General features: G+C 39.0%; 2 protein-coding genes across 4 annotated transcripts in view; both read left to right on the top strand.

The window, feature by feature from the left end:
* Nucleotides 1-347: 347 nt before the first annotated feature.
* Nucleotides 348-5,979, top strand: LOC105453547 (thyroid adenoma-associated protein homolog). Its single transcript, XM_011695601.1, has 14 exons — nucleotides 348-860; nucleotides 1,005-1,145; nucleotides 1,228-1,929; nucleotides 2,029-2,138; nucleotides 2,217-2,520; nucleotides 2,588-2,833; nucleotides 2,912-3,277; nucleotides 3,377-3,652; nucleotides 3,732-3,923; nucleotides 4,022-4,212; nucleotides 4,284-4,833; nucleotides 4,974-5,112; nucleotides 5,191-5,450; nucleotides 5,544-5,979. The coding sequence occupies exons 1-14, from the start codon at nucleotides 696-698 to the stop codon at nucleotides 5,871-5,873; spliced, it is 3,972 nt and encodes a 1,323-aa protein (XP_011693903.1). The 5' UTR covers nucleotides 348-695; the 3' UTR covers nucleotides 5,874-5,979.
* A 1,737-nt stretch (nucleotides 5,980-7,716) lies between these two features.
* The window catches only part of LOC105453546 (uncharacterized protein CG43867), a 65,257-nt gene continuing 46,185 nt past the window's right edge, over nucleotides 7,717-26,788 (top strand). For 2 of the 3 annotated variants that reach the window (XM_011695599.1, XM_011695600.1), the window contains exon 1: nucleotides 14,241-14,258. In XM_011695599.1, coding sequence (XP_011693901.1) covers nucleotides 14,244-14,258 — 15 coding nt within the window. In that variant the 5' untranslated portion in view covers nucleotides 14,241-14,243. Of the gene's footprint in view, nucleotides 7,772-12,919; nucleotides 14,259-26,788 lie in introns of those variants that run through there. The other variant, XM_011695598.1, reaches the window with a different exon arrangement.

Below are 26,788 nucleotides of genomic sequence, written 5' to 3'. Positions count from 1 at the left end.
GTGGGCACTAAATGTGATAACACGTACGCGATATGAAATGAATTAGAAACGCACGCATGCGCATTTGCATGTAATACACGAACTGTGGAAGCGAGAGGGTGATATCGTCTGTTTGCACCGTGATGTTTTCACCCGTTCAATCTTTATTAATATAATAGTTTAAATTAGATTTAATAATGCGAATCACCTCTCGCCGAATGCCTTCAAAGTTTCCGCGTCGAGTGTGCAGGAGCTATAAATTTGAAACTTTCAAATTTATAGCTTCTGCACACTGGACGCGGAAACGCTTGCCGCGCGGCAAGACACGACGTGGTAACCAATGGATGTGTAATTTTTCTCTAGGAGCTATAAGCACAGTATAACATTGGCTATCGCGTTACATCTTACCGCGCAAGCGTTTCGGCATCCAGTCAAATCCAGTGTGTAGGAACCATAAAATGCCATTTTGACATAGAAACTAGAAGTGTAAACGCTGTAAACATCGCTCGCTGCCACGAGTTCCACGCCGCACGTGCTCGCACATTTGCTACAATATTTAAATGATACAAGAATTGATAAGAATGGAATAAGACGAATACTAGAAAATACGTCTGGACTTCTGGCCTTATTTGGAAATTCAGAAACGCTAAAGAAATCTAGTACTGAGATCCATTGGGATCCTGAAATCCGAAGACAATTAAGAAGAAGACAAATAAATGAACATGAACGAACAGGAGATGTTGAGCACATTTCGTGCCCTGCGAATATCGAAGCAAAAAGGTGAGCTCGACATTGATGATGAATTCGCAGAGTGGTGCAAATGGCGAGGTATCTTGGATTACAGTACTTTGAATGAGTGCCTTTGGCATTATAGCGAAGAGGTAACAGTTTATTCATATTAACAACTCTTAGAAATAATCTATTTTATAAGTAACATCCGCTTTAGAAATGTAAGAAATGTAAAAAATGTAAGTAATATTTTAGATAGGCAAAGAAGCAATCTTTCATTTTTTTTTGTCTTATAGTGCAAATTGGAGATGTTAGCACTCTTAGTGGAATCAAAGAAAAGCACGTTACGATTTACGCACCACGAACTTGATATAATTTTGCAATTTTTGCAATATAATTTGGGTGAGAAGATGGAATATGTACCTTTAATTAAAAAGGTAAGAAGAAACACATATCTCTTTCTCAATATTGGTTCTCATGAAAATCTCACCTTTAAAATGAATCTATCATCTTTTACAGGCCTTAAAACGGCTGAAAGATAGTTTGGCTGTTTTGCGGAGACAATTGTCTCACGAAGAAAAGATGAGAAATCGTTACAACGAACAAAACACTCTAGTCGAGTCTTGTCGAACAGTTGAAAAACAATTTTTGCACGAAATTAATCTAATACGTAATGTGAGGGATTACGTTAATTTTTTTGTAAACTTGCGTTTAGAATGCGTGAGCAATTTGTATGCAGATGCAACGTACGCTCGTAGACGTTCCAGCTTGCAGATACTTTTACTTACGCAAGATCTTTATGATGAATTCAAAGATATACTTTCACTTCCGCAAATAGGTACTTTACTCCCTCGTCATGATTTCCAAAATGTCGAATGGAAACAAGACCAAGTTTCGACGATATTCCAATGTTTAATGCTAGATACATACGAATCGAATAAGGAAATGGAATATCGGATCATAAAATCAATTTTGTTGTCCAATCCAGCATTGTTGGACTTAAATCATTTACACCTGTTTCATATTGCACTTAAATTTGCTGACAGCGTACGACCTATTGACAGTGTTACGGCTGCATATTTGTTAAAAATATTCAAGTTATCTCCTGATATAAACTGTGTAGTCGATTTAGTTTTTGATTTCTATGATGTAAAATCAGATCCCGAAATTCCAGAAGTAGTAACACTGAAATTAGTTTTACTGCTACACAAAACATTGCAAGTATGTACAAGACATAATATTTATTCTAACGTCATCAAATGTAAAGTTTTAAAATGTAAAAAATACAATATACAGAACATATTGCGATTATTTTTGCAGCAAACGTTAGCTTTAGCAAAAGAAAAGGGATTAGGAATGGCAATCGTTAAAAATTCTTTATACGGACATTTATTTTGCATAAGAAGTTTGCTTTCAGATTGTGACTTAAGGTAATTAACAAAATACGATTATACGCATTATAAATTATTTTTGAAAAAATTGATATATTTATGTCATTTTTGCTTCAGAGGCATGAAAACAACTGAAATGTGGCAATTATTCATAGATAAAATTATAAAATTGTGCTTTGAATTGAATCGTGCTGTTTCTGTGGTAGTAAATAATTCCTCGCCGGAAGGACATTTACCAATGGACTCGAAAACATTAAATTTAGACGAGACATTACCCGAGAAGGAAATTATAACGCCACAAATGGTGCTACTTTGTTCTTGGCGCACAGTTAAAGAAGTCAGCCAGTTGTTTGGTCTACTTGCCACCGAAGCGTCGATACAAACTGCTGAACCTCCAAACGGACTACTGACAATGGAACAAGTGAGATTTGCAGATATGCATGTTTTGATGTTTTAACGAAATGTAAAATGAACTAATGTGTTAACAGATTGAAAAGATGATGAAACATTTAGTCTCGTTATTGTGCGAAACGAAGCATAGAGGTGCGTTTGAACAAGTGTACGTTGGTTTTCATCAATTATGCACGCGATTATGGCAATTAACAGACACGACTCTAAATACGCTCCCTATGCGTTGGTTGCACGATATCTTAATAGGCATTACAGGATTAATGCCAGGCTACACGAAATTATGTGCGACAAGAAGAAGTGCGGGTGTCCCATTTATGATACAGGTATGAGCAAAAAGAAATCGTTATTGAAAAATCGAGATCTCAGAGATATAATACTAAAACGAATTTATTTCAAAACAGGCAGTGTTATCCTCGGAACCAAAAATCCGTAATAATTCAAAAGTGGCTGCGTTTCCTTCGGTCATGAAAATTTTATTGCAATTCTCGCAACTCGAGACAGTTGACAATCTGCGGCAGGAAGTAAAGAACATAATGTACCGAGATACAAATATATTTTCTGAATACGAGCATTTAACTGAATCGATAATAAAAAGTAGCGACGAGCATCATGCAGAAACGATCAAACTTGATATAACCGAGATAAGAATTCATTCCATGAATATTCTTAGAGCCTTATTTAGACATTGTCAATTCAGAAACATGACTAAGAATTACATTGCAGACGGTTTCATAGTTGCCTTTAAAAATTACGAAAGAACATGGCCGGTAAGTGTTATACATATATTATTTTTATATTAATTTGAAAATATTAATATTATTCTAATCATATGCGTATGCAGAAAATAATTTTTAATCGGTTCGCAGGAACGTAACGCGGCTACATTATTGTTTAGCGCACTTATGATACGAACTTTTGGTGTTCAAAGAACCAAGGATCACATCAATTTGACAACGGACAACAAAATGACAGCGAGAATATTTTTCGATAGATATCCCAATTTGTTGGATTTTATTTTGTCTAAATTGCACGCCTTCGTATCGATTAAAGATATCATAATAGAATCCAGCGTACAAGCAATTTTATTGCTACTATCACGATTGTATATAAATTACCATTTTGATGGCACCGATATTGCTTGGGTATTTATATATTTATATACAATTTTTTTCCAAATTGTCAGTTAGAGAGGAAGATGTATTACGACAGATGTGTTTTCAGATAAATAAAATTGTTAGTTTGGTATCGCAATGCGCTAAAAGTCCTGCACATAACACACGTGAGCTTGCAGCTAGAGCGCTGGTGTCATTATTAACAGAGAGTACAGCCTATGGCATGGTGAAAAAGTTACTTTTATGTACAGCACGAGGTACCCGGATCTCAATGAATCTCACGCATGGCTATTTACTACAGGCAAGTCACAAAACGACAATACTAGAGAATATAATCATATATATATATATATATATATATATGATTAAAATTTTAATTCTTGATTGATTAAATTATAGATATTCGAGATCTTAACGAGGTTGCCATCCGTCCGCATGCAACTATTAAAATCTGACGTCACAGATTTTTTACGCGGGACAGATTGGATATTGAAGGGATTGGAGAGAAGAACTGATGAATTCAGTTGTTTTTTCATAGCTAGTGTATATATTGACATCCTTAATGAATTATATAATTCAGACAAAAATATGTAAGAAAGATAAATTCACAAAATTATAACATCGAGACAGACTTTGTACATATTTTTCATCATGTTTTCAGGGTTGAAAATTGTAATATGGAGGATATATTGTATATCCTGCAAGGGCACTTAGTCGCGGAAGATCTTTTAAGACAAGGACCGGGTGAACAAATGTACAAAACGTCTGTGATAAAATTCATACTTTCTATGGCGAAATATTCAAGTTTCTTGCAAAAGCTGCACAATGAGCGAAGTAATGCATTCATCATATATTCACGGCTTTTAATCATGCCAGAAGCCGAGATACAGAGCGTTGCTTGGACTACTGTTTCCGAAATACTAAAGAAAGATTCTTATCCGCAAAGAAAATTATTGAGCACTTACGCTATTCGCATAATTACCGATTTCGCCCCAGATTTATATAAATATAATCCTGATTTACAAGATGCGATTTTTGATTTCTTATATAATAGCTTGATGGACGAACGTCGCGTCATCGACAAACGTGAAATTTGTAACTTGGTTCTTACGAAAATACATCTACATGATGCAAATAATATCTATTCACAACGTGTTAATTACTTGAGATTGCTAGGAAAATGTATGACGACAATAACTCGTGAATTAAAGGTTTGCTCGTTATTTCACTCATTTTTTACATTTACTTTTTTCGATCTCTTCTGTTCTTTATTTTTCCTTGCTATACTTTGTCCTTACTATACTTCGACATATCTTTGTATTCTTTTTAATATCTTTTTATATCCTTAAAGAATGAAGATCTTAAATGGGAATACGCGGAAGACATTTATAGGAAAGTCTGTGACAACACCTGGATTGGTTTGTTGAATGAAAATTTTAGATTATCAGTTTTCGACATATTGTACGAACTTTTTGATAAAGGCCCTACAAGTATGTATGATTCAAGGATTTCTACAGCCAATGGAATTAGACTCGTATAAATATAACGTAAAAATGATCTTTTTATAGGTGCCACATTGGACTGGTGGACAATGCTGTTACAATTATTAGTCGATGACAATGTGGACGTTCGACGCGATGCGTCCAAACTGATATGTAGACTCGAACCGTGCACCGAATTGGAATGTTTCGAGAAAATTTTAGGAACATTCTTGCAAAAATTTACCAACATCGTTGGTTTTAAGTATCCCGAACTAGCAATTAGTGCCCTATTCTGCTGGGGCATCTCGTTATTAGGAGATATGGATTACGAAATGGACGAAACCGATGTAAGTGAATCTATGCAAGATATAACGAGAAAAGCTCCAGATATTATATGTATAATAATATTCGTCATATGTGATTGTAATTTAAATGTTTAGGTATTCAACAAATGTAGGAATTATGATGTCTTCCAACCCGTGAGAATGGCAGAGTTGTGTTCCACCTTCATGAAGACGATATTTGAGCATTCCGAATTTTCCATTTATAAAGCAATACCACCGTGTGCTGTGAAATGGATAAATTATCGTTTAGGTACTGACTTTCCTGTAGAGTCAACTTTTAAGGAAATTATATATAATTATGAAAGCAATATGCCGAAACTCAAATCTGAACTTGAAGAATTTTTGGATCCAACATTTAAGGATAAACTATTCCAAGTTTCAGCATTTAAAGAATATGCATCGTCTTTAAAAATTTACTTTCATTAACAAATGACAAAGACATTTATTTTCCAGTATAAGGAAGGATATTTAATTTAAATGATGATGATGAAGAATGACAGATAATTTGTTAATTGTATTTAATTTTATATATTACGAATAAATAAAATATATAAATTTGATAAAACTCATGCGTTTTTCACAATGTCTTAAACTTCATGAACAAAGTCATAAAAATGATATTTTAAATGTTAAAAGTTATATGTTAAAATTAAAAAAATATTTGGCAGAAGTAGTAGTATTCTACATATAATTCAAAGAATAAGTTTTGAAGGAATAGTAATTTTATTTCTATTTTTATATTTTGATTATTATCTTCGAATATTGAAAATATATTAAACAAATAGCTGCAACTAATACACTACTTTAGGCATTTTTAATAATTTTTCAAATTCTATTTTTTCTACTATGTTAAATAATTTGTGTGCGTGTGATTGGTTTGTTGGTTTTTGCTTTTGAATAATTTCAGTTTATAAAAAAAGTATTTCGTATTTTTTATTTCTGCGCTAATAATAGCCGTTTTAGTTGCCTTTTTCGCACTTCCCACATTTATTTTCTTTGTCTTTTCTCCCTATATAAATTAAATTTATATTCATTTCACGTACAAAGTGCAGCCAAAAGGAACCTATATTCTTAATTACGACGTGAAAAATGTCATTAGCTTGCGCTTTAAACGTTTCGATCCTTCGAGATTGTATCGTTCTTTGACATTGTGATTCTCGAAGTATCGTTTTCCTAATGGTAGTTGTGGAAACGGTCATTCGCCAACGAATCACGAAATCGCGTTCAGCTCGCGCTCCGTATTTTTCACGGTATTTTTCACGATTATTACTATCCAATAGCGAATCTCGCGTGCGACGAATCGAACGTATCCCGTAAAGTGCCCGCGATGACAAAAGCAATCGCGTACAATCGCTTATTGCATGTCAATATCGCGATTTCGATATCGACAATCTACCTGCACTGTGCGCCTGTCTCGATCGAAATCTTCGCATCGCACGATAGCGTCCTCGCCGAGACACAGTTACAATTTAATTAATACGCAATCGCCATTAGATATCCATCGTTATTATTATGATAATCATTTATTACGGTATTCCTTAAATTCTCCATCTCTAAAAGGAATATTTCTGACACTCACCGCTGGTAATTTCGTATTTCTCATATAATTACTTTTTTGGAAAATGGATCCTCGTATCTTCAAGAAATTATTTTCTTTCTTTTCATATTTAGAAGAAAACAATACTTTCCCGCGGCCGCAGCAATTCATCTCCCGCGTCGCATCTAGTGAATAACGGTCTCGCGCATGTAATAACGATTATTACTCCAATTAGTATACGTAAACGCGTACGCGAAGAAGAGCTTCTCGCGTTCGGCGCGCGGTGTCGCCACCGCGCGGCGGCGGCTCGCCGCGGCGGCGCGGCGGCCGAGCCGGGCCGAGCACGGCCGAGCGGGGCCGACTCGCACGCGTATTTCGCGACGCGACGTGCTACCGTGCGACTACCCGTCGTCACTCCCCCGTGTTTTTCCTGTTTTTCGCGCCTCCGCGTCGTGACCGTCCGCGTTTCGCACGCGTCAATGCCCGCCGCCCGCGCCCGACCGGTGACGGCGCGTCCGCGCGCCCCCCGCCGATTGTGAAAGCCCCGAAAACCGCGACGTACACCCTCCCCGCGCGCGCTCCACGCACGCACGCACGACGCACGCACGTACGTACACAACACACCACATACGCTCTCTCACGCACACGTCGCACGTACGCACGGGTGGTGCGTGTACGGTGTGTGCTCGTGCCCGCTGGTGTTCGACAGGATAGGAGGCATGGAGTGTGTTCAGTGCGCCCGTTTCAAATCGTCACGGGCCGTTACCTCAGCCCCGTACGCAGCAAGGTGAGTTACGTCTTGACACGCTTTATTCGAGATACCTGGACCCGGAAGGAGGGAAGGGGGGGGGGCGGGTTAGGGCGGGAAGAGAGACGATGAAGGGTCCTCGAGAGAGCCGCGAATCGCCGCGGGACCCGGGTGCGAGGACTGTCAGCCGCGAATCCGCTCCGAGAGGACGAGAGGAGCAGATCTACCTTCTCGCTCCGCTCATTCTTGTCCTCCTTCCTCCCGTTCCCCCCCCTCCCTCCCTCCCTCCCCCTCACTCTCACTCCGCTCCGGTACCTGACCTACTTGCGCGCGAGCTGTCATCCTACGGTCGGTACTATTCTCCCCGGCTGTGGCCGGCCCTTTGGACACCCGTTACTCCTCTCCGCGCGCGGCCTGCCTGCCTTCGCGCGAATCTCGTCGCGGAGGAAGGACCGAGGCACAGGCCCGGGTTACTCGCGCGGAGAGTGGTCGCGTGAAGGGTGGACAGAGAGTGACGGCGAGCGCGTAAGTGCGGAGGCACGACGAGGACAACAACAACGACGACGACGACAACGACGACGACGACAACGACGACGACGACGACGTGGACGTGGACGTGGACGTGGACGTGGACGAAGGGAGAAAAAGGAAGAGGGGAGAGGAAACGAGTTTGAAAACTGGCACCGCCGGTCGATCGCCGCCGCACCAGGTGATTCCCGAAGCGCGTTATTTTTCCCCCCTCAGAAGAGCGGAATGCTAAACAGTCATCGAGCGCTCGATCGACTAACGGCGTCTTCCCGAACGCTCTTTCCTCACCTCATCTCGCTCTTACTCTCTTTCTGTCCCCTCCCCCCCATCCCCCCTTCGCCCGGCTCGCTCTCGTCTCGCTGCTCTCTTCCCTCCTTCCCTCCGTTTCCCCTCTCTTCCTCCCCCCCGCTCGCTCTCCTTCTCTCTCGTATCTTCTCTCCCTCGAGGGAGAAAGGTCATCGGTCTCGAATTCATCTTTTGTCCGCGCTTCTCGCACAGAGTACGGTGTTTTCTCTTTCGTCTCTCTCTTTCTCTTTCTCTCTCTTTCTCTCTCCTGTCTCTCACGACGAACTTCTCGGGTTTCCTTTAACGAACGTCCGCGCGAGAAATTTACGAGCGGTTCGCGGAATCGAACGCGTCGCGCCGCGTCGCGCCGCCGCGCGTCCTATCGACGTCACACGCCGCCCGGTGCCGCGACACCGATTTTCGTGCATAAATATCGCGGACCCGGCATGAATCAGCGTGAACCTTTTGCAACAGCTGGCTCCGGATAACGTTAACGCGGGAAACGACACCGTGATTTTGCGATGGGAATTGCCGCGACGACTCGCGGTCGTTTTATATAGCGACGAACATTATGCGTGTGGCAAACATCCTTGGCGTTCTACTACGTTCGAAAACACGCAGTGTCGTGGAAATTATCAAAATTGGAGCAAGTGCTTCGGAGAAAATGTGTGAGGAAAATGTAGAAAAGAGGGAAACACGTTCGGATGATTAATAAATTTTCTAATTGACAGTTGTAATTGCAGTGAAAACAAAGTGGACCACTTACCAAAATACTACACGTAAATTATTTTTCCTTACAAATTTTGCCGTTGCAACGTGTCACATGCTTGTCGTGTTAAATTTTACCGACATTTATTTTTGTTCCCTCTCGCGCGTTAGTGTCTCTAGAATTTATGTCACGAACTGTTTTCGAAACGTCATTCTATTATAAGATATCAGATCGTGTGCGAGTTACTCCCAATTTTCTGCAATTTTCTCCGCAAATTTGCCACTTGAAAAATTCCAGTGAGAACTGAGGCGTATTTTTATAAAAGAAATCGTGTCGCCGGAACGATTTGTAATAACGCGAAAATAGCGTCTAAATCGAAGGTATTTGTTAAAGCGTTCCATAAAGCTGAGCGCTCCGGATCGCGCGACGTCTCACGCGCAACGGTCCAATAAATCAACGTACATCTCGAATATTCGCGAACGTATTCGCGTACTACGTGGAGGTATTGATTTTACAAGACAAAAATAAAAACAGGAGCTACTACTACGCACGCATGTAAATCGACGCTACCGATATCGATCCCGAAGTTTCCCACCGGTGCTGGCAGGCGCGAGATCGTGAAATGAAATTTGTCGCGAGGTAGCCGTCCGACGGCAGCGACGGCACGCCGCGCCGCTCGTTCACGGGGAACGTCTTTTGTACACATACCTACGTTTCACGTGCCGCCGGCCTATTTGTTTTGCCGCGCCTGCGGCGGCCGGTAGTCCGCCCCGCGCGCGGCCCAGCGTCATTTCGACAATAACGTCGCGCGATCACGCGACCGTGCCGGACAGAAGAACGCGTAATTTATGCAAAATGCGAGCCGTGCGCCGCGCTGGCCGGTCCGGCTGACCGGCCGGCCCACGGCCAACCGCTTGCTTCGTGACCGCCGCTAGTTACGCAATGACAAAACAGCGTTCTAACAACGGCGATTGACTGCCGTTACAGTTACGGCGTGTGTCTGTGTGGAAAATATTTCCGAATGTTCGCCTCCCCTCCCCTTATCGTTCTATTCTGTAATCATGGTTATCGCGATAGCACAATGTAATTATTATAATGAAAAATCTTTTTTCCATCCGCAAAGAAGTATCTGTCTAGATTATTTATGGTAATTAAATCATTTTGTGTATAATTGCGGATTGAATATTTTCTATTTTATTTCTTATTAATTTACACTGTTTAAATTTGATGTTTACACTGTTTAGATTTTATTAACTGCTGTGTACCTCCGCTTTTACGACGACTGTTAATTGCTTGCTCTTTTTTTTCAATCTTTTTAAAAATGCGCCATGTGCGTTAGATTCCGGTAAAGGATTGTCTGGTTTAAATATATGAATGTATATACTTCGCATAAACATCTTCCTGTTCGTAAACAGAACTCCTCTCCTGGGATTTGATGCATACGGTGCATTTTTTGGCTTTTAATTTTATGCAATGTATGGCCTTTAGTTTTATGTTTCTTCGTAAAAGAATTGCATTTCATAATACGATTTTTACGGCGAAAATAAATGATTTATTTACGTCAAATAAAAAATGTTAATCGAGAATTGATGAAAAGATACTTTTGTAGTATTCAATTGTCGTTTTTAATAAATTTAGAAAGTGAGATTTATTATCTCTCAATATCATTTTCGCTTTTTTGCGTTTTTTTAGATTGACACTTTTTTCGCGTCTCACAACTTGATATTCCGCGCAAGCCCTTCGGATTTTTGAATACCGCGATACTTTTACGATCAGCACCGTCGATGAAAGTCTTCCTCGTAGTCTCCGGCGAGGCTTTACTTAGAGAGTGAGTATGCGAGCGAGCCCTCTCGGTGATATAAAGGCTACCTCCTCGTAAGAGCCTCCGAGATTGCGGAGGGTTTCCGTCGCGCCTCGTATAACGCGGAAATCGTTCGAAAGTTAATTTGAAATTTATTCATGGACACCACGGGGGACCGGAGGTCGAGCATCGCTTGCATACGGGGTGTTTCTAGTCCTGACACCCTTCCCGTCTACGGATTCTTTGACCGATCTGAATTTTCTTCAGCAAAACGGCTGATGTACGTTACTTGTCATAAATTTTGATAAATCTTCAATATTTATATATTTTTATGATCAAATCTTTAAATTTTTAAATAAAGATTTACTTAATAAAAAAATAAAGGTAAAGTTTTACTATTTTGCTGTATTTAAAATTTAATTCGTAATAATTTAAATTATTTTCAAATACTTCAAAATTATTAAAAGCATATTAAATTCTTGAATATTTAATATTAAAAGTTTTATTAAAAATATCGACTTTAAATTGGTCAAGGAGGTACAAAATGTCTGTTTTATATTAGTCGCTTTCTTTTATTTATACATCTGCGGATTTGATTGCGTCAGGAAAACTTTCTTCCTGATAAAATTCTTAATATTTTTGAAATCTTATTTTAACTTGCATCACATAGACATCATATACAAATGGAGATGTTTGTCTGTCAAAAGTTATACGAATATAAGTAGCATAAAGAAAGAATCGTCCGGTAAATTAACGGCAAGTTTGCGAGAAGAGATTGGGTGACCTCACGACCGTTTAAAGCTAATTCACAGCGTGTCACATATATGTCACATGTCATGACTCGCGAGTGACGACTTGTGTTACATGGTGAATAGCATGTCGTAATTCTCAGAAAAAAATTAACATTTATTATTGACTTACGTATCTCTTGTGCGACAAATTAATCTATTGAAACAATTTTTTAACGATAAAAAAATTTAAATCTCTTTGTTCGTAAGTAGAATAGATGCCATTCACAAACAGGTCAGAATGATCTGAATAAAATTCTAATGAACATCTCGTTTTTAAACGTTAGTATATTTTGTGTTGAAAAAAGTTTAAAGAAAGTGAAAAGAATAATTAAAAGAAAGCGTTTCTTGTTGTTTTTCTAAATACATTTAAATTATCTGGAAACGAATCTTGAAATTTTTATTTTTTTAACGCTTGCAGTTATTTCTTTTTCTTTTTTTTTTTATTTGTGTTAAGTTCAGTTTCCCTTTGTGCTCGTCGTGCTCGTCACTTCCTGAGGCAGGTCGCAAAGGCTGGAATTTTTCACGAGCCGACTCGTCGTGTAGTAATTGCAGAACGAGACGGGTTGCGCTCATCCACTCCCTCCATCCGGTTTTTCATTTGGCTCCTTTTAACGTCGACCTTAAAATAAACTTTGCAGCCCTGCATGCCATCTTTCCGCGTCGCACTTTTCTTGTCTCTGTCGCCGAAACGTCGGCGACAGACGACTTTGGCGCCAAATCTTGCCGATAAAATATTCATGATAATGAAACGGCAAGAGGAGCTAAGCAAATATTTTCACGTTCTCCTTGAATCATGCCAATTACATTACGACTTTTTAACTTAAACTATTAAATTATACAATGTGTAACACGAAAAACTTATTACATAGCGCTGTAATCTATAGAAAATATGTCAGTTGACAAGATAGAGAGAATGTCCCTGCCAGAATGTCCCTGGCAGCACTTTACATAAAAAATGGGTACTCCCCTCGTTCGACGAAACCGTATCTGCGATAACGTTGTCGTCCCCGCCCTACTTTATCACTCGCAAGATTCCATAATATTTTTTCAAGAAAAAATCTTCTTTACTTTAGGTCGCAGCGTAAGCCCGAGACCGATGTCGCGATCGACGATGACCATACGAGTGTGTGAGGTAACGAAATGGCGAGAATGAGCAGCCCTTACTCCCCGAGCGTCGGTATCGAGTCGGTCCCTCGCAGGAAGAACGCGATAATCCGAGGAGGGAGGAAGCATAAGCGCGGGCTGCCAGATGCACTGAGGATCCTTCGGCAGGAAGCAGAAGTCGGCGGGCAGGGAGAGGCGTCATTATAAGGTCGACGAGCAGCGACGAGTCACGAACGGACGATGGACGAGATACGCGGCTCGTCATCGACTCGCCGTCTCTCGCAAATTCTCGACCCGATCACGCGGCTCGCCAGCGACTTCGGCTCCAACTCGGCGCCGTGCAGCCCGCGACTGGGCGCACGCGTGCAGGATGCGAGCGTCGGGCCCGCCGGCGCCGCCGCCATCGGTCAATCGGGCCCGATCGCCGCGGGTCCAGCCGCTGTCGCCGCCGCCGGTGTTTTATCGTCGTCGCGAGCGGGTCCAAGCGGCGCCGGGAGCTCCAATATCGGACCCGATAGTCCGCGATTGTGGCCACGACAGTTTCGACAGGCGCCAACGCCACCGCCACGGCCTAGGCACGTCGGCGCCGCCGCCGCCGCCGTCGCCATCAGCACCGCCAGTACCTCCACCAGCCTCTCCGTGAACGTCAATAACAACAATAACAACAACAATGCGGCAAGCGGCGCCGACAGCGGCGTGCCGCCGCCGCCGCCGCCGGTGGTGGTACACGCGAGAGACTCGCCCTACGTCAACGTGTCGAATCTGTTCTTTCAAAAGGACAAGAGCTTCTCCGAGAGCGCCAGGAGCGCCGGTTACATCGAGCTTCGCGAAAAGCCCAAGTGCAGCCCGTACGACTTCACGTCCGAGTCGAGCGGCCACGTGGAGTATGCGGATAAGAGGACGTTTGTCACTCCAGTTCAGTCCGACCTGGCCTACGATGTCGGAAAGGAATCGGGCAGTCCCCTGAGTAGAGGAAGGTTGAACTACGACCCGGGGCCTTCTAGCGGTAGAGGCCACTTCGACAGGGCGTTCTCGTTCTCCGGCAGGCAACCGCCGGAGCAACTACCGGCCTCGCGGATGTACGAAGCGGGCAGATTGTTTGTCGATCCGAGAGCCACCGGTGGCAACGTCGACCTGAAGAGGGAAAAGCTGGACGTCAGGCCAACCTACGGCACCTCCAAGAGCTTTGAGGGGTACACGACGACAGTGGAGGAGCTCAACTGGCAGGAGAGGTGTTTGGAGTTGCAGCTGGAGCTGCACAGGAGCAGAAGTCAGGCGACCAGGGTGAGGGACATGCTTCGGGAAAAGGTAAGTTCATTTGTTTGTTTTTTTCCGTGCGAATTAACTTTTTAGCTGCATGTAAAACAATTTTCTTGAAATTATCGATAAAAAAGATACAATTATATATACGTTTAATATTTTAGAAAATTTTTTGAAATATAAAGATATCGAAGTAGCTTTTTCAAAAATAATACATGATTATTAAATTTATTAAAGTCTATTTGCTCATTTAAATTATTTAAATATTTAAAGTATTTACATATTTACTTATTAAAGTCTATGAATAGGGCATTTGCAGCTAAGGAGTTAATTGTTATTCCACTGTTTCTGAACAGTGTTAAAGATGAAGTACAGTGCAATGATTGATGATCCAACAAGAAGACGATAACAAGTGCGTACATCGTTTATCTTATTTAATCGCCGTTGTGTTAGCCATTCGTGGTCAAGGGTCGATAGTTAACGAATCTGTCGTCCGAAATTTTATCCGATATACGTGACGCTAAACAAATTACGCAAGGCCTAAAGTGCGTAGCGGGGGAGAACCGAAATATATATTTCGCAGTCTGTATTAGTATGCACGGCCATGCGCGTCGATTTAACGCCGTCACCTTAGATAAGGCACACAGACGCATCGGCGTTGCTCGGCGTCGGCTTGTTTCCTGTCTCTTCAAAATGTACCGCATCAATCATTTAGCGAAACAAGCACCCGCGGACGACAGTTAATACGGCTGTTGTTTCGAAAAAAGGAAAAAAAAATACATTCCGCTGCACATTCTCTGTGCACACTGCACACGCTGCTCCGCGTGCGTCAGACAATGGCAAGCGTGGGAAATTAACTCGGACGCGTTTGAAGAATTCTTTCGCGTTTCACGCTTGAGAAATTTTGTAAGATTTGCATTAACGTGCGCGACATTTAGAGCAGAAAGAAAGGGACGAAAAATTCAGCGAAACCGCGCGCTGTTGCGGAGAGAAATAGCCTTCCGTTTCCCCCGGAGTTTCGCTTCGGTTTGATTCCCCGATGGTACGTTCGGGTTTGTTCGTTCATTCGTTAGACGTGTACGCGGCTTAACGCAAACAAACTGCCTCGCGCAAGAGACGGTGGGACACACGTCGGGCCGCGACGGCGGAATGGACGTGTATGGAGCACACGTTGACGAGGATTCAACGTCAGGCCGGAAATTATACGTCCGCCTCGGCGGACATGCCGTAATATCGCTGACGGTTTTTTTTTTTTTACGAACTTTTCCACAATACGTACCACCCGTTCCTCATCCCCCGCCCGCTCCACCCGCCGCGTTACAACGCGGTCGTTTTTATTTCTCACCGGCAGCAAACAGGGTTGAGAGCTAAACGACGAATCGGCAAACCGTATCGCGGATGTGCATCCGTATCGCAATGCGCGGATGGTCCAGATGATATCTTTTTCCGCATACTTTTTTATAGGTTGCTCGCGCAGGGCAGATTTTATGGACAAAAACTCGCGGTATTCTATTTCTGCAGCTTCGCAGCAGGATGGAAAGGATATTTTACAAACTGAATATTTTTGGAATGTGTTTTTAATTCTGTGTCACTTTCATTCTAAACCATATTTACTTGAAAACGTAAATTTAATACGTTTAAATAAAATTTACTAAATTATCCGGAAAAATGTTTAAAGTGAATAGCAATGCGAGCGAATGATTACATCAAAATTTCGACTGTAATATTTTCTTGGGAATGTCAAATTGGCCCCTATTTATTTTTCACATTGCACAGCTAGTATATTCAACCTCGCCGTGTTTCCTCTTGCGGCGTAACCTTTCGCTGAAAGCGGATGCTGTTTATATTATCGAAGCGGGGAGCCGCGTGCCCTGAGCGCGTGCAAAATTCAAGACGAAATCCTTGATGTATCTTGGGGCTATCTTTCGCACGGAAGGGATCCCAAACGGATTTACGAGTCGAGGCAATGGGTTTTCCTACCCTCGTGTGTGCTCTCGTGATAATCTCATTTTGAATAGTAAACATTTTTGTAACGCAAAGCGGATTTAAAATGCAACTATTTATGTATCGATATAAAACGTTTTTGCGTAAATATGTGAAAATTAGACGAGAAAACTCGATTACGTGAATCAAATCATTTAAAGCTTAATAATAAGCGGATTTTCAAATGGAATTTTAAATATGAAGATAAATTCCGTATATTTATAATATCGAAAGTGAACAAAATGAAGGTAAATGATAAAATTTTTTCTCACTGTTTCTCTCTTCCTTCTAGAAAGATCGATTGAAATTCGTATAACATTCGATCATTGATCCAATAAAAGTGGAACTTGTTGGATAATGTTTGCGTAAACTCATTAAAATTACACGTGCTCGAGTTTGTTTAATACACGAGCTTATCTTCCACACTGTGTTCGCAACACGTCGCTTATCACTCATCGTTTTCCGATGTGCACGTGGTTTAACGCGATATGCATGAGAGCACACGTACTACAGCAAGTTGAATAGAGAAAGGAGAGCGTGTAGAATCAATTGTGGATTATAAATAACGACCGCGCACTGAACTGACCGTGACGTCTCATTATCTAGGCAAACGCGGTACAATACGGCACGCCGACGGGGGATGGGATATTGTTCGAGCGTGCACATTACTCCATTCAATTCCATTTTCGAGCGACGTGTACTAGCAGCTATTTAAGCGTTCCCGATGTACAGCACGTCCCGCGTATCTAGCGATTCATTCCTCCATTCACGAACTCTTCATCTTGAAATCGATCTTTCTTTAACGAAGATATCTCGGGGCAATTCATTATTTCGTAAGTTTCCGATTTTCAGCATTATCATTGCAATTAATCTCAAATTGTAAATTTGATGAAGTAAAAGGAATTTGAATCCGCGTGTGCGTTTCTAAAGTTAAACTTTCGAGGAATTTTTTTTCAGCAGTCGCAAACCAAAAACAATTGAGGTCTCGATATTTTTTGTTTTTAGCAAAAACCGAAATTCTATATTTGTTTAAAAATATTTAGACAGAAGGTGGCCCAGTGGTTTTGGTACATCCAGTATGTACATATGTTCGTATTAATATTGATTCCTCCCACGTACGTGGCGTTAATGGAAGTCCTCACGTCAATAGACACACGAGTCTTCGAATACGCCGATACGGATTTCAAAGGATGTCTATCAATGCCACAACATTCGAGAAACAGTTCTTTTATCGTACTTATTCGCGTGTAAAAATGTAATGAATTATTTTACCGTGCAAAAAAGAAACTCTTTTATTTTAATCCCCGAGGAAGGGAAACCTCGCATTAAAGTAAAATAACGATATTAATAGTTATGTAACATTGAAAAACCGGTTTGCCCGTTGTAACTTTTCTAGACAAAAAACACGCTCTCTGTATTAAATTAAAAAAAAAAAGAATAGAACCTTCCTGTTTTATATGTCTTGTAAATTAAAATACGCTCGACGTTGGGGACTACGCTTTTCGAATATACCTCGTACGTGAATGCGACAATAATGAAACATCAACGAAATTAAAATATGGCGGAGGAATTGTTCCGCGATAATTTCATTTACTTTCTCCGGTAATGGAACGTTTAATATTGGCAACCGGTTTGCAATTAAACCGATTAAAAATTTATATTACCATGCCATCAGTTACCACTCTCTTTCCTCTCTCCGTGCATTTGGTCCTCGCGCTGATGAGTTTTCACACTAACTTAGCTTTCCTCCGAAAAAAAACCGATATTTCATTACGCGTTACACAGAGAAGAAAAGGACCTCCTTTTTCTTTTTTTTTTATTGGAATTGTGTCTTCCATGCGTGTCTTTCGTGATGGAGCACTTTTTCTTCTTTCTATCTCGCTTTTTATTTTCTGCTTTCTTTACGAATGCCCCTTTTGGGACTATCACTTTTTTCTAATTCTCTTATCAGTTTCCGCAAAGCGCAGCACGCGCACAGGAAACTGTCAAAAATTGACGGAAAGTTTCTAGCGCGGAGAAAAATGCACGGTGAAGGACGGGACAAATAAAGACGGATAGGTGACTCGTCTCTCCATCGATATACGAACGACGGACGCACACGCTCGACTCTCCCGGGACCTATACGAGTCAGAACACTGGTTAGCATTGCCGTGTGCGTGAAATATCCTCCATTATCTTGATTTGTTTGCGCCTACCTTGAGTGCGTGCGCCATATTTCGAACGGTTAATTTGTTGATCAAATCGCGCACTGCGCGCCTGTAGCCTTTAATTTTTCATCCTAACGGATTGGTATCGAAAGTTTCCGCACGTGGCACTGTTTTATTGCCGCAGTATCGACGTGGTGCTAAATCAATCGCCTTGAATCTGTAATTCGCGACAATACGTCTTTCGTTAAAAAAAAAAAACGAAACAATGACATATTTATCACTATAAAGACGAACGTCTTTTCAAATACATCTTTAGGATTCAGTATAAAGTTTAGCACAGATTTGAAATCACCGCACAATCTGGAAAATCAGAACTGTCTCAATCAATCCGTTGCTACATCTGATTCTCGATTCCAGAATAGACCCCAATCAACGTGATTCTACAGAAAATAAGACATTTACAGAAATTCAATCGGGACATTTCTACGGTATTCTTCTCCGATTTTCGTTTGTCGAACTATGAGAGTGCATTGAAATTTTTCAAAGTTTCCGTGTCGTTGAAAGAGAATTAATTTCATCACAATTTCATGAATTTAATTCTAGATAAATTATTTATCAAAAGATAGTTCTAATCATTACGGTTATATTACCTTTACCTGTACAGATTATCGATAGGTATTCCGTCTGTAACGTAATAGGAACACACAGTGGGTACAAATGTTACATGTACGTCTCTCCAAGTGCGCCTGTGTGTGTACGTTTGATAAAATAGGTAGACAGAGCGAGACAGGGAATTACAATCTGCAAAGTTCTCGTAGTAACGGACGTCTGTGTCGGATAGTACAGTGCCAAGAGCCGCGGACATTGTGCCCAATTAGTAGTTAAGCTTACACGAAACTTCGACGAAATTCAAGTTTGGAGAATTGGCGCCGAGGATTAGGATACCGTACTTTACACTAGCGCAGTGGCGCGGCGAGTCTTTCTGTAGCTTTATGGAACTATTTATAGCTCAAGTTTTATTAAAAATTATTTTTCTTTTGAGCTCTGATAAAGAAGAAAACAACGCAGCGTTTCGCGCGCAACGTCTTGGACATGAATATTATAAGTTTGCTAACATTCTCTAGATTGTATCTATATTTGCTTTTGTATACTGAAAAACTTACAGCTGATAGTGTTGAAACATGATACAATTTAATTAGATTTTGAAGTTAAGCTTGATATTCATCACAAGTATTTGCAAACGCGATTCAATTGAGAAATTCAGATGAAATTTGCCTCGCGAGATATATAGATATCTTGTTTCTCACAGTACGATAATTGATTCTTCATATATATGTATGTGCGTTTGTAATTTTTTAAATCTTGTAATATTGTTTCAGAAGTAATTTCGGAAGTAAGAAAAGAGAAAGAAATTATTTGCACGAAAAACCTGACTTAAAACTCAAAAATAAATTTTTAAAGCATTAAAATTGAAATAATAAAATTTTTTTTAATGTCCCGAAAAACTGATCCTCAGTGGCATTTTCCTGAAAAATCATCAAGAAATACTACATAAAATACTTACTTTTAAAAAAACAAGCTGACAAGAAAGTTTTTAAAAAAAAAATTTCTTATACTATTATATACTTGACAAGTTTTACGCGGTCGATTAACTGGAGGTAAACAAACACTTTTCTTATTAATGTTATAATCATTTTTAATCAATAAGATACGTACACATGTATATGTGCGCGCACGTAACACCTTTCTTTAAAACGCCTATGTGTATAGATAGAATAGATCAAACTAAACAGAGAAATTATGTATCTATCATTTTGCAAAGCAGACGGAAATCTTGCGGTTAGTGTCTGCTGCACGGCGCGCGATCGGAAATCTTCTGGGTAAAGCTTCTGCTCCAGACAGAAATCTCTCCAGACAGACACGGAAGACGAAAAAGTGCAGCGATCAGATCGCGATCGCGAACGCGCGCAAAAAATATGGCATTTTAAACGTAGTTTGAAGAGTCCCCGAAATGATGGTAAAGCGGAGCACTTGACGGAGTAACACGGAGCACGAAACATGTGCTGTAATTCGAACGAAAACCTTATATCACTTGGAGTAATTTCTGTCGTTTTGGCACCGGGCATGACTCGCGATACAATTCATTAAACATAAACATGATTGAATTAAGACCGTACAACTTAAATCGGCTCGACGGCTCCGATTCACTTCGATCAGTGAACAATTAACGAGACAATGAATCTGCCGCACCGCGAGAAAGAGTGTGGTAGCGCGAAATCGATATGTGCGAGCGTCAATCACGGGATTCGCTGTTCTGCGCCGATTTTTGAAAATTTAATGACGCGTAGATTTCGCATGATCGATCTTGGTTCCTATATCGATCTTTCCTATATTCCTATATTCTATAGCGCGGAGATTCTTCAAATCTATGAATTCGAACTTCGACGTTACATCTGATTGTAAATTAATAATCGCGAATACGGAATAATTATCGTAAAGATAAGCTTTATGATAATTGTTCCGTATTATTTACGACAATATCATTAAGAATACTTTCCTTTTTCTTCTACTTCAATTTATATAATTGTAACTATCATATATTTTCTACTACTTCAATTTATATAATTGTAACTTTCATATATTTTATAACAAAAATATCACTGTGAATTGTACAACCAAGAATCAGTATGTACCAAAAGGATCGGAATATAGACGGATTGCTATTGATCCCAAGTAAAACAACTTTTTCCGTTGCTAGAGAAATGAAGCAGAATTCAGAAGAATCCGCTATCTCTCGAACAAATAACTCGAGTGATCTAACAAAATAACATCGCGCTTCGCGATTGCTGTTACTGCGCGCACAGCTCACATTAAATTGAAGCAGGTTCTCTCATCAATTGGAATTCCATATTTTTATTTCAAAACGCTCTTTCGATCGAATGAATTCAATCGTTATCTTAGACGACGAATCCACAAAACGAAACGTAAAATATGCGATAACCTTGTTTATCGAAACTACTTTGAAATACGATAATCAACAAACGATGTGTAATTATTTCGTAAAAATAACGTTAAATATTATTTAAGAGAGAGTCTGGAATACAGCTTTGTTTGATGTTTGTTTTGGTAGCGGTTATGGCATTTGCGCAAAGCCGTCGCGCGCCCGTATCATTATTATTCGGAAACTGAGACTCACAAACAAGCGGTGGCGGCGCGTACTCTACCGCATTTCTGTCAAAACGTGATTATTTTCTATGACAATTAGCCCGTCTATCAGCGCGTGCGATTGATTAACTCCCGCGATTGACGACTGTTAATTTATTGATAACTTTGACAGAAGCAAGTATTTTGCGTGGTTTATTCATCTCACTTAATATGTCATAGAGAATGAAAATGATAAAACATTGCTTTTTCGCGATATTTATGTATACGGGCGATAATTACTCGTCGAAACGCGATTATTTTCTATGAACAATTAGCTCATTTATTGATACGTGCGATTGATTAACTCTTGCAATTGATGACTGCTAATTTATCGATAACTTTTATCGAAGCAGATATTTCGCGCGATAAAGGTTCATTTCACTTAAAAAAAAGACGATAAAGAATGGAAATTATAAAGCAATGTTTTACTTGATTTCAATAATAATAATTCTTTTATGTATTTTGTATTGAGCTTTAAATTTTTCGCTAATTTAAATGTAATTTTATTACTTGCGGATTAATACACGAATGTCGCATAATTCAAATAATGGAAGACCGCGATGTATATCGATCGTTTATTAATAATACATGTGTCATTAAATTGAAATATATTGCGCATATGCAATACTGAATTTTGATTGTGTATCTACTATATCTCATCGAATGATGGCAAATGATTAGTCGTTAGCTCGATTTTAATATTGCACAATTTATTATATTAATTTGCGAGATTGGTGGGTATTGAACGAATCATACAGTTTCGAATTTTTTTCGCATTATTTTCGATGACGTTTCGATGGGATTTCGACGTGATAAAATGTACATCGGGAGTGCCGTATACGAAATGAAGCGCGCTTATTCCATTTTAATAATTACGCGTGTTTGTAATTAATGCAAGTGTTGTACTGTACAAGTGCTAATCTGAAAGGAAAAGAAGGCCTAAGAGACATCAAGCGATGGGGCGGAGTAAATTATCTTTTTTTTTATTTGTTGAAAATAATTTATAATTATTTTATGTGCAATCATTCTTTTAAATATTAATTGTTTTGGACATTTCTATAATTTTATATATTTTATAATTTAAAGTCGCAACTCCACTGTGCGGTGAGTGACGTATTATTTATTATTATTATTTTTTTTATATTCGTGAAAATTATAACAGGTTTATAATGTATATGTACTATATGTGTATATACATGAAAGTCAAATGCATATGAATAAGACCATTGCTGAATATTTTATTTTAAAAAAATATCGAGAATTTTGAATAATTGTACCTTACTCTTGTACATGCGCCAGCAGTGCCAGCACTGTCACAATTCTGATGAATTTTTTTTTAACTTAAACAAAGAGTAATAAATTCCAAACTGGGATATTTCAAGAGTAAATTATTCTAGAAACATTTTAAGACTAAATTTGAAGCAACAATTAATTGCTTTAATGTAATTTTATTCTTGTACGTGCGAAAAAAAATAGTAGGAGTATGACGGAGCGCCTGTACAAGAGTAAGGTACAATTATTCAAAAATTCTCGATGTTTCTTTGCAATATCTTAGAGCAAAAAAGTAGTAAAAAATTTTACTACATCATCTTTTTTACATCTATTTTTTTCTTTACATTACTCCGTATGTATTTTTTGGGAGTGGGATAACGTAATGTGAAATCAGCAGTTTCACTTTTGATGTTAATTTCCTGCAAATGAATAGGAGCAATAAATTAGCAATAAATGAGCACTTAATTATAGCATATGGTCGAACTTTTTTTTTAAATTGTGGAGATGCTAGAGATAAAAATTCACAGAGATAGAGATCTGTTATCTTGAAATGAATAAGCTAAAACAGATTAATAAAAATGTTTAATTTTCGAGTTGGTATATGTCAATTTATTGAATATCTCATTTATTACGTTTTTTAATGCAAGAATTCATAACGAAATACGAGTTTTAGTATACGCACGCTTTAGTGGATCAAATCAACGATTCAATTGTACGACACAGCGGTCACACTTGAGAGCTCCGTTTTATAATTGGCCATGAATTTTAATTAATGCGGTTAGCTATGTAAGGTCAAATAGGCTAATTGAGGCTGCCGGATAAACGAGATGATTTTTTAATGATGAAGTTAATGCTTATCATAAAAAACTGAATTTGGTTCTTGTCTTATCTTGTCTCATCTTGTCTCATCAAAGTAACGCTTGTTATAAATGTTTTTGAAAAATGAATTTATTTAATAATTATTAAAGAATTGTTTAAAAATACAAATCGTTAATTTTTTCACTGAAATATTATTGGAATGATTTAAGAAATCTTGATTATTTTACTTAGTTTACTTTGTTTCATTTAGATAGCATGATTATTTTGCTTAACTATTTGATTATTTCACTTAGCCTAACTTTATGGCATAGTTTATGCGTTTGGTATCGTATGCATAAGTAACATGATAATATAATGACCAATGGGAATATAGATGATATTGTCATAGTGTGGCAATCAGTTTTCGATATTCAAATTGATTATTGTTTATTCAAATGCGCGTTGCTTTATAATATCGAATTTATTATTTAAATATAAATTACGTAATAAAAGTTACACATACTCTCTAAAAGTGAATCAGTGAAATTATCACTGATTTTTAGTGTATATTATTTTCCAATGGCATACTTACAACAGTGATAAATAGTGACTATTTCAATGTTGTTTCAATAATAATATACTTCATATTTTATACTGTATTTTACTGTCAAACAATTTTAAGAAATTCACTGTTTTTTATTGAGATTCAATGTTTGAATCAGTATATTAATGAAACAACATTTAAATAGTCACTGTTTATTACAGTTCTAAGTATGCCACTGGAAAATGATATATACTGAAAATCAGTGATGATTTCACTGATTCACTTTTAGAGAGTGCGAAAAAGAGATTAAAATTTCCATAAACGTTATTTTTTCGTCACGCTTTTACAAAATAATATATTTCAGAAAAGTTTCTTGTCTAATATCATCCAATATCATCCAAAATTTTATTATTTAAAAGGTTTAATTACATCATATATATTTGACTTTTAAAAATTACATTTTGTTATATATTTTACACGAAGTATAAAGGCAAGACTATATATTAGCATATATTTAAAATCTTTATTTGTAAAATATATTCCTAATGAACATTCTCTTAGAATGCAATCAAGAGAAGGTGATATTTCTCTCCGTTCTATCTCTATTTCGTTCCACAGTATTGCGAGAGCGGCGCCGCGACGCCGGGCATTCTGTCTGGCTACGAGAAAACTTCGGCGCCGCGAAGGAATTGCGTCCGAAAAATAGTAAGCCATCGGTTAAACGTAACTTCCTTGACTTTTTCGCGTTGGATTGCGGCCGGCTGCGTTATCGTTTACGGGTTGGAAGAGAACAGGCGAGGTGCAGGAAAAACTGTTCAACCTGAACCGCGCACGAGTAGCAAAACTTTTCGATATCTTTCAAGATATTTCCTCGAACGAGATTGTCCAACGACGAAGTAAAAAAAGATTAAAGCAGTACTCTGTGTCATGTTATACTTAACTACAAACGTTGCACAAAAAGAAACAAAAACATTTTTGACATTACAATTTTTACCAACATCGTAACAACCGCGTTATCTCGTAATACATAGTTATAATTAGATTACGGTTCACGTAACCCGTATTTACGGAGATTTGATATATATCCGCATTTTCATTGTTGAATAACGTTGTTCGGGACGATAACTGCGATATTGTATGACAGATACTTTATTGTGGGTTATTGAGGTCGAAACAGCGATGCAAGTAATTTTTTTCAAAAATATGAGCAAGATTTATGACAGTAAATAATATAATTATAATGTCATGTACTTTATTGATGTAGCTTTTTATACGGTGTACAGCGAAGCATATCAAATTCTATATCATTCTGTTATGAATTAAGATAGGCATATATCGAATTTTTATATTTGCTTATATATATTATATGTACTTTATACAATTTTTTCTAATGTGAGAGAAAAAAAGTGTAAAGTAAAAAAATGTTTCTAGATTCAGCTATACACGGCGATCACAGTTTGTCAATTAATTGTTAATTTAACAAATTACCTGTTAATTCACAAAAATATATGTTGATGTTGTTGATGTAGTATGTTTAACTCAAAAACATATATAATTGAATTAAAGAAAAGCTGTCAATAGAACGCATTTAGTTATTTCAACAACTTTTTTTTTCTCAGTGTACGGAATGTTTTATTTTTATTGCTTTTTTTAACAGCTTATTATTTTTACTTTAATTTTGGTCGATGTGTCGATCTGTTCGTTCTATTCTTCGCAGTTTCTTGATCACTTTACGCTGTGGAATTCGGTAAATCCGCCATCAATGTCGAGACACGCTGGGCACATTTCGGCGAGAATTGATTAAACCCGGTTTAACCCTTCGTTTGAGCCCCCATGTGCCTCGTAATCGTAAATTGGGGCGGTTCTCGTACTTGTAGCGCTATATCACCCGCAAAAGCGCAGTCTCTTTCCAGGGGCGACCTTCTTTAACTTTTAGACCTACGCGAACCGATTCGCACTCACATTCGTTTGATTTTAAATTACATTACTTTTCCGGACTGTGCAACTTGGAAAACTTGTGTAATCAGAGTACGTTAAATGTATCGTGTAACTTTCTTTAATACATTAGAACTATAGATTTTTCCCGAAATTGGTGATTCGGCGTAGTCGCGATATTACGTCGAACTCCCGTCTTTCGATACCTCGGTTTATTGCATCACGGAACGACTCCCGAAGCCGCGGGATTGCGTGAATCTCGAAGAAATTGTCTCGCCAGGCGGCGAGGGAGAAAGCGTTTTCGCAGTCGCGCGGCATATATAAGGGGAAAATACAACGGTGCAGGGATCGAGGCACTGAGGGGTTGTTCTACCTGACGTACGATAAAGCTCGCGCGTAACGGGCCGAGACCGTGTTCTCCGGATGGACTCTTTTTAACTCGGGACGGACGGACACGTTAATATCATTTGCCCACCATGTCGTTGCTTTCATTTCGACCGCGGCGTCTACTTTGTGCTCGAGTAATAAGTAATTTCGAATTTTAATCACGTCGGAATTTCGTTCTGCGTTCTGTGCTCACGGGCCGGGGAAATGCGTTAATGGAAAACCCCTTTTAAACTTAGAATACGTTCCAAAACAATGCTTTCGTGGAAAATTTTACTGAATAGCTATAGTTTGCGTTGCGTATGCTGTAG

Source organism: Wasmannia auropunctata, unplaced genomic scaffold (assembly GCF_000956235.1).
Source record: "Wasmannia auropunctata unplaced genomic scaffold, wasmannia.A_1.0 LD335998.1, whole genome shotgun sequence".
Classification (NCBI taxonomy): domain Eukaryota; kingdom Metazoa; phylum Arthropoda; class Insecta; order Hymenoptera; family Formicidae; genus Wasmannia; species Wasmannia auropunctata.
The sequence above is the reverse complement of the archived record's forward strand: the minus strand, read 5'-3'. Positions and strand labels throughout refer to the sequence as shown.

Coding starts and splice junctions, on each gene's coding strand:
- LOC105453547 (XM_011695601.1), top strand. CDS start 696: ATGAACATGAACGAACAGGAGATGTTGAGCACATTTCGTGCCCTGCGA. Junction 2,139..2,216: donor CTTTCAGATTGTGACTTAAG/GTAATTAACAAA, acceptor TTTTTGCTTCAG/AGGCATGAAAACAACTGAAA. Junction 3,924..4,021: donor CGCATGGCTATTTACTACAG/GCAAGTCACAAA, acceptor ATTAAATTATAG/ATATTCGAGATCTTAACGAG.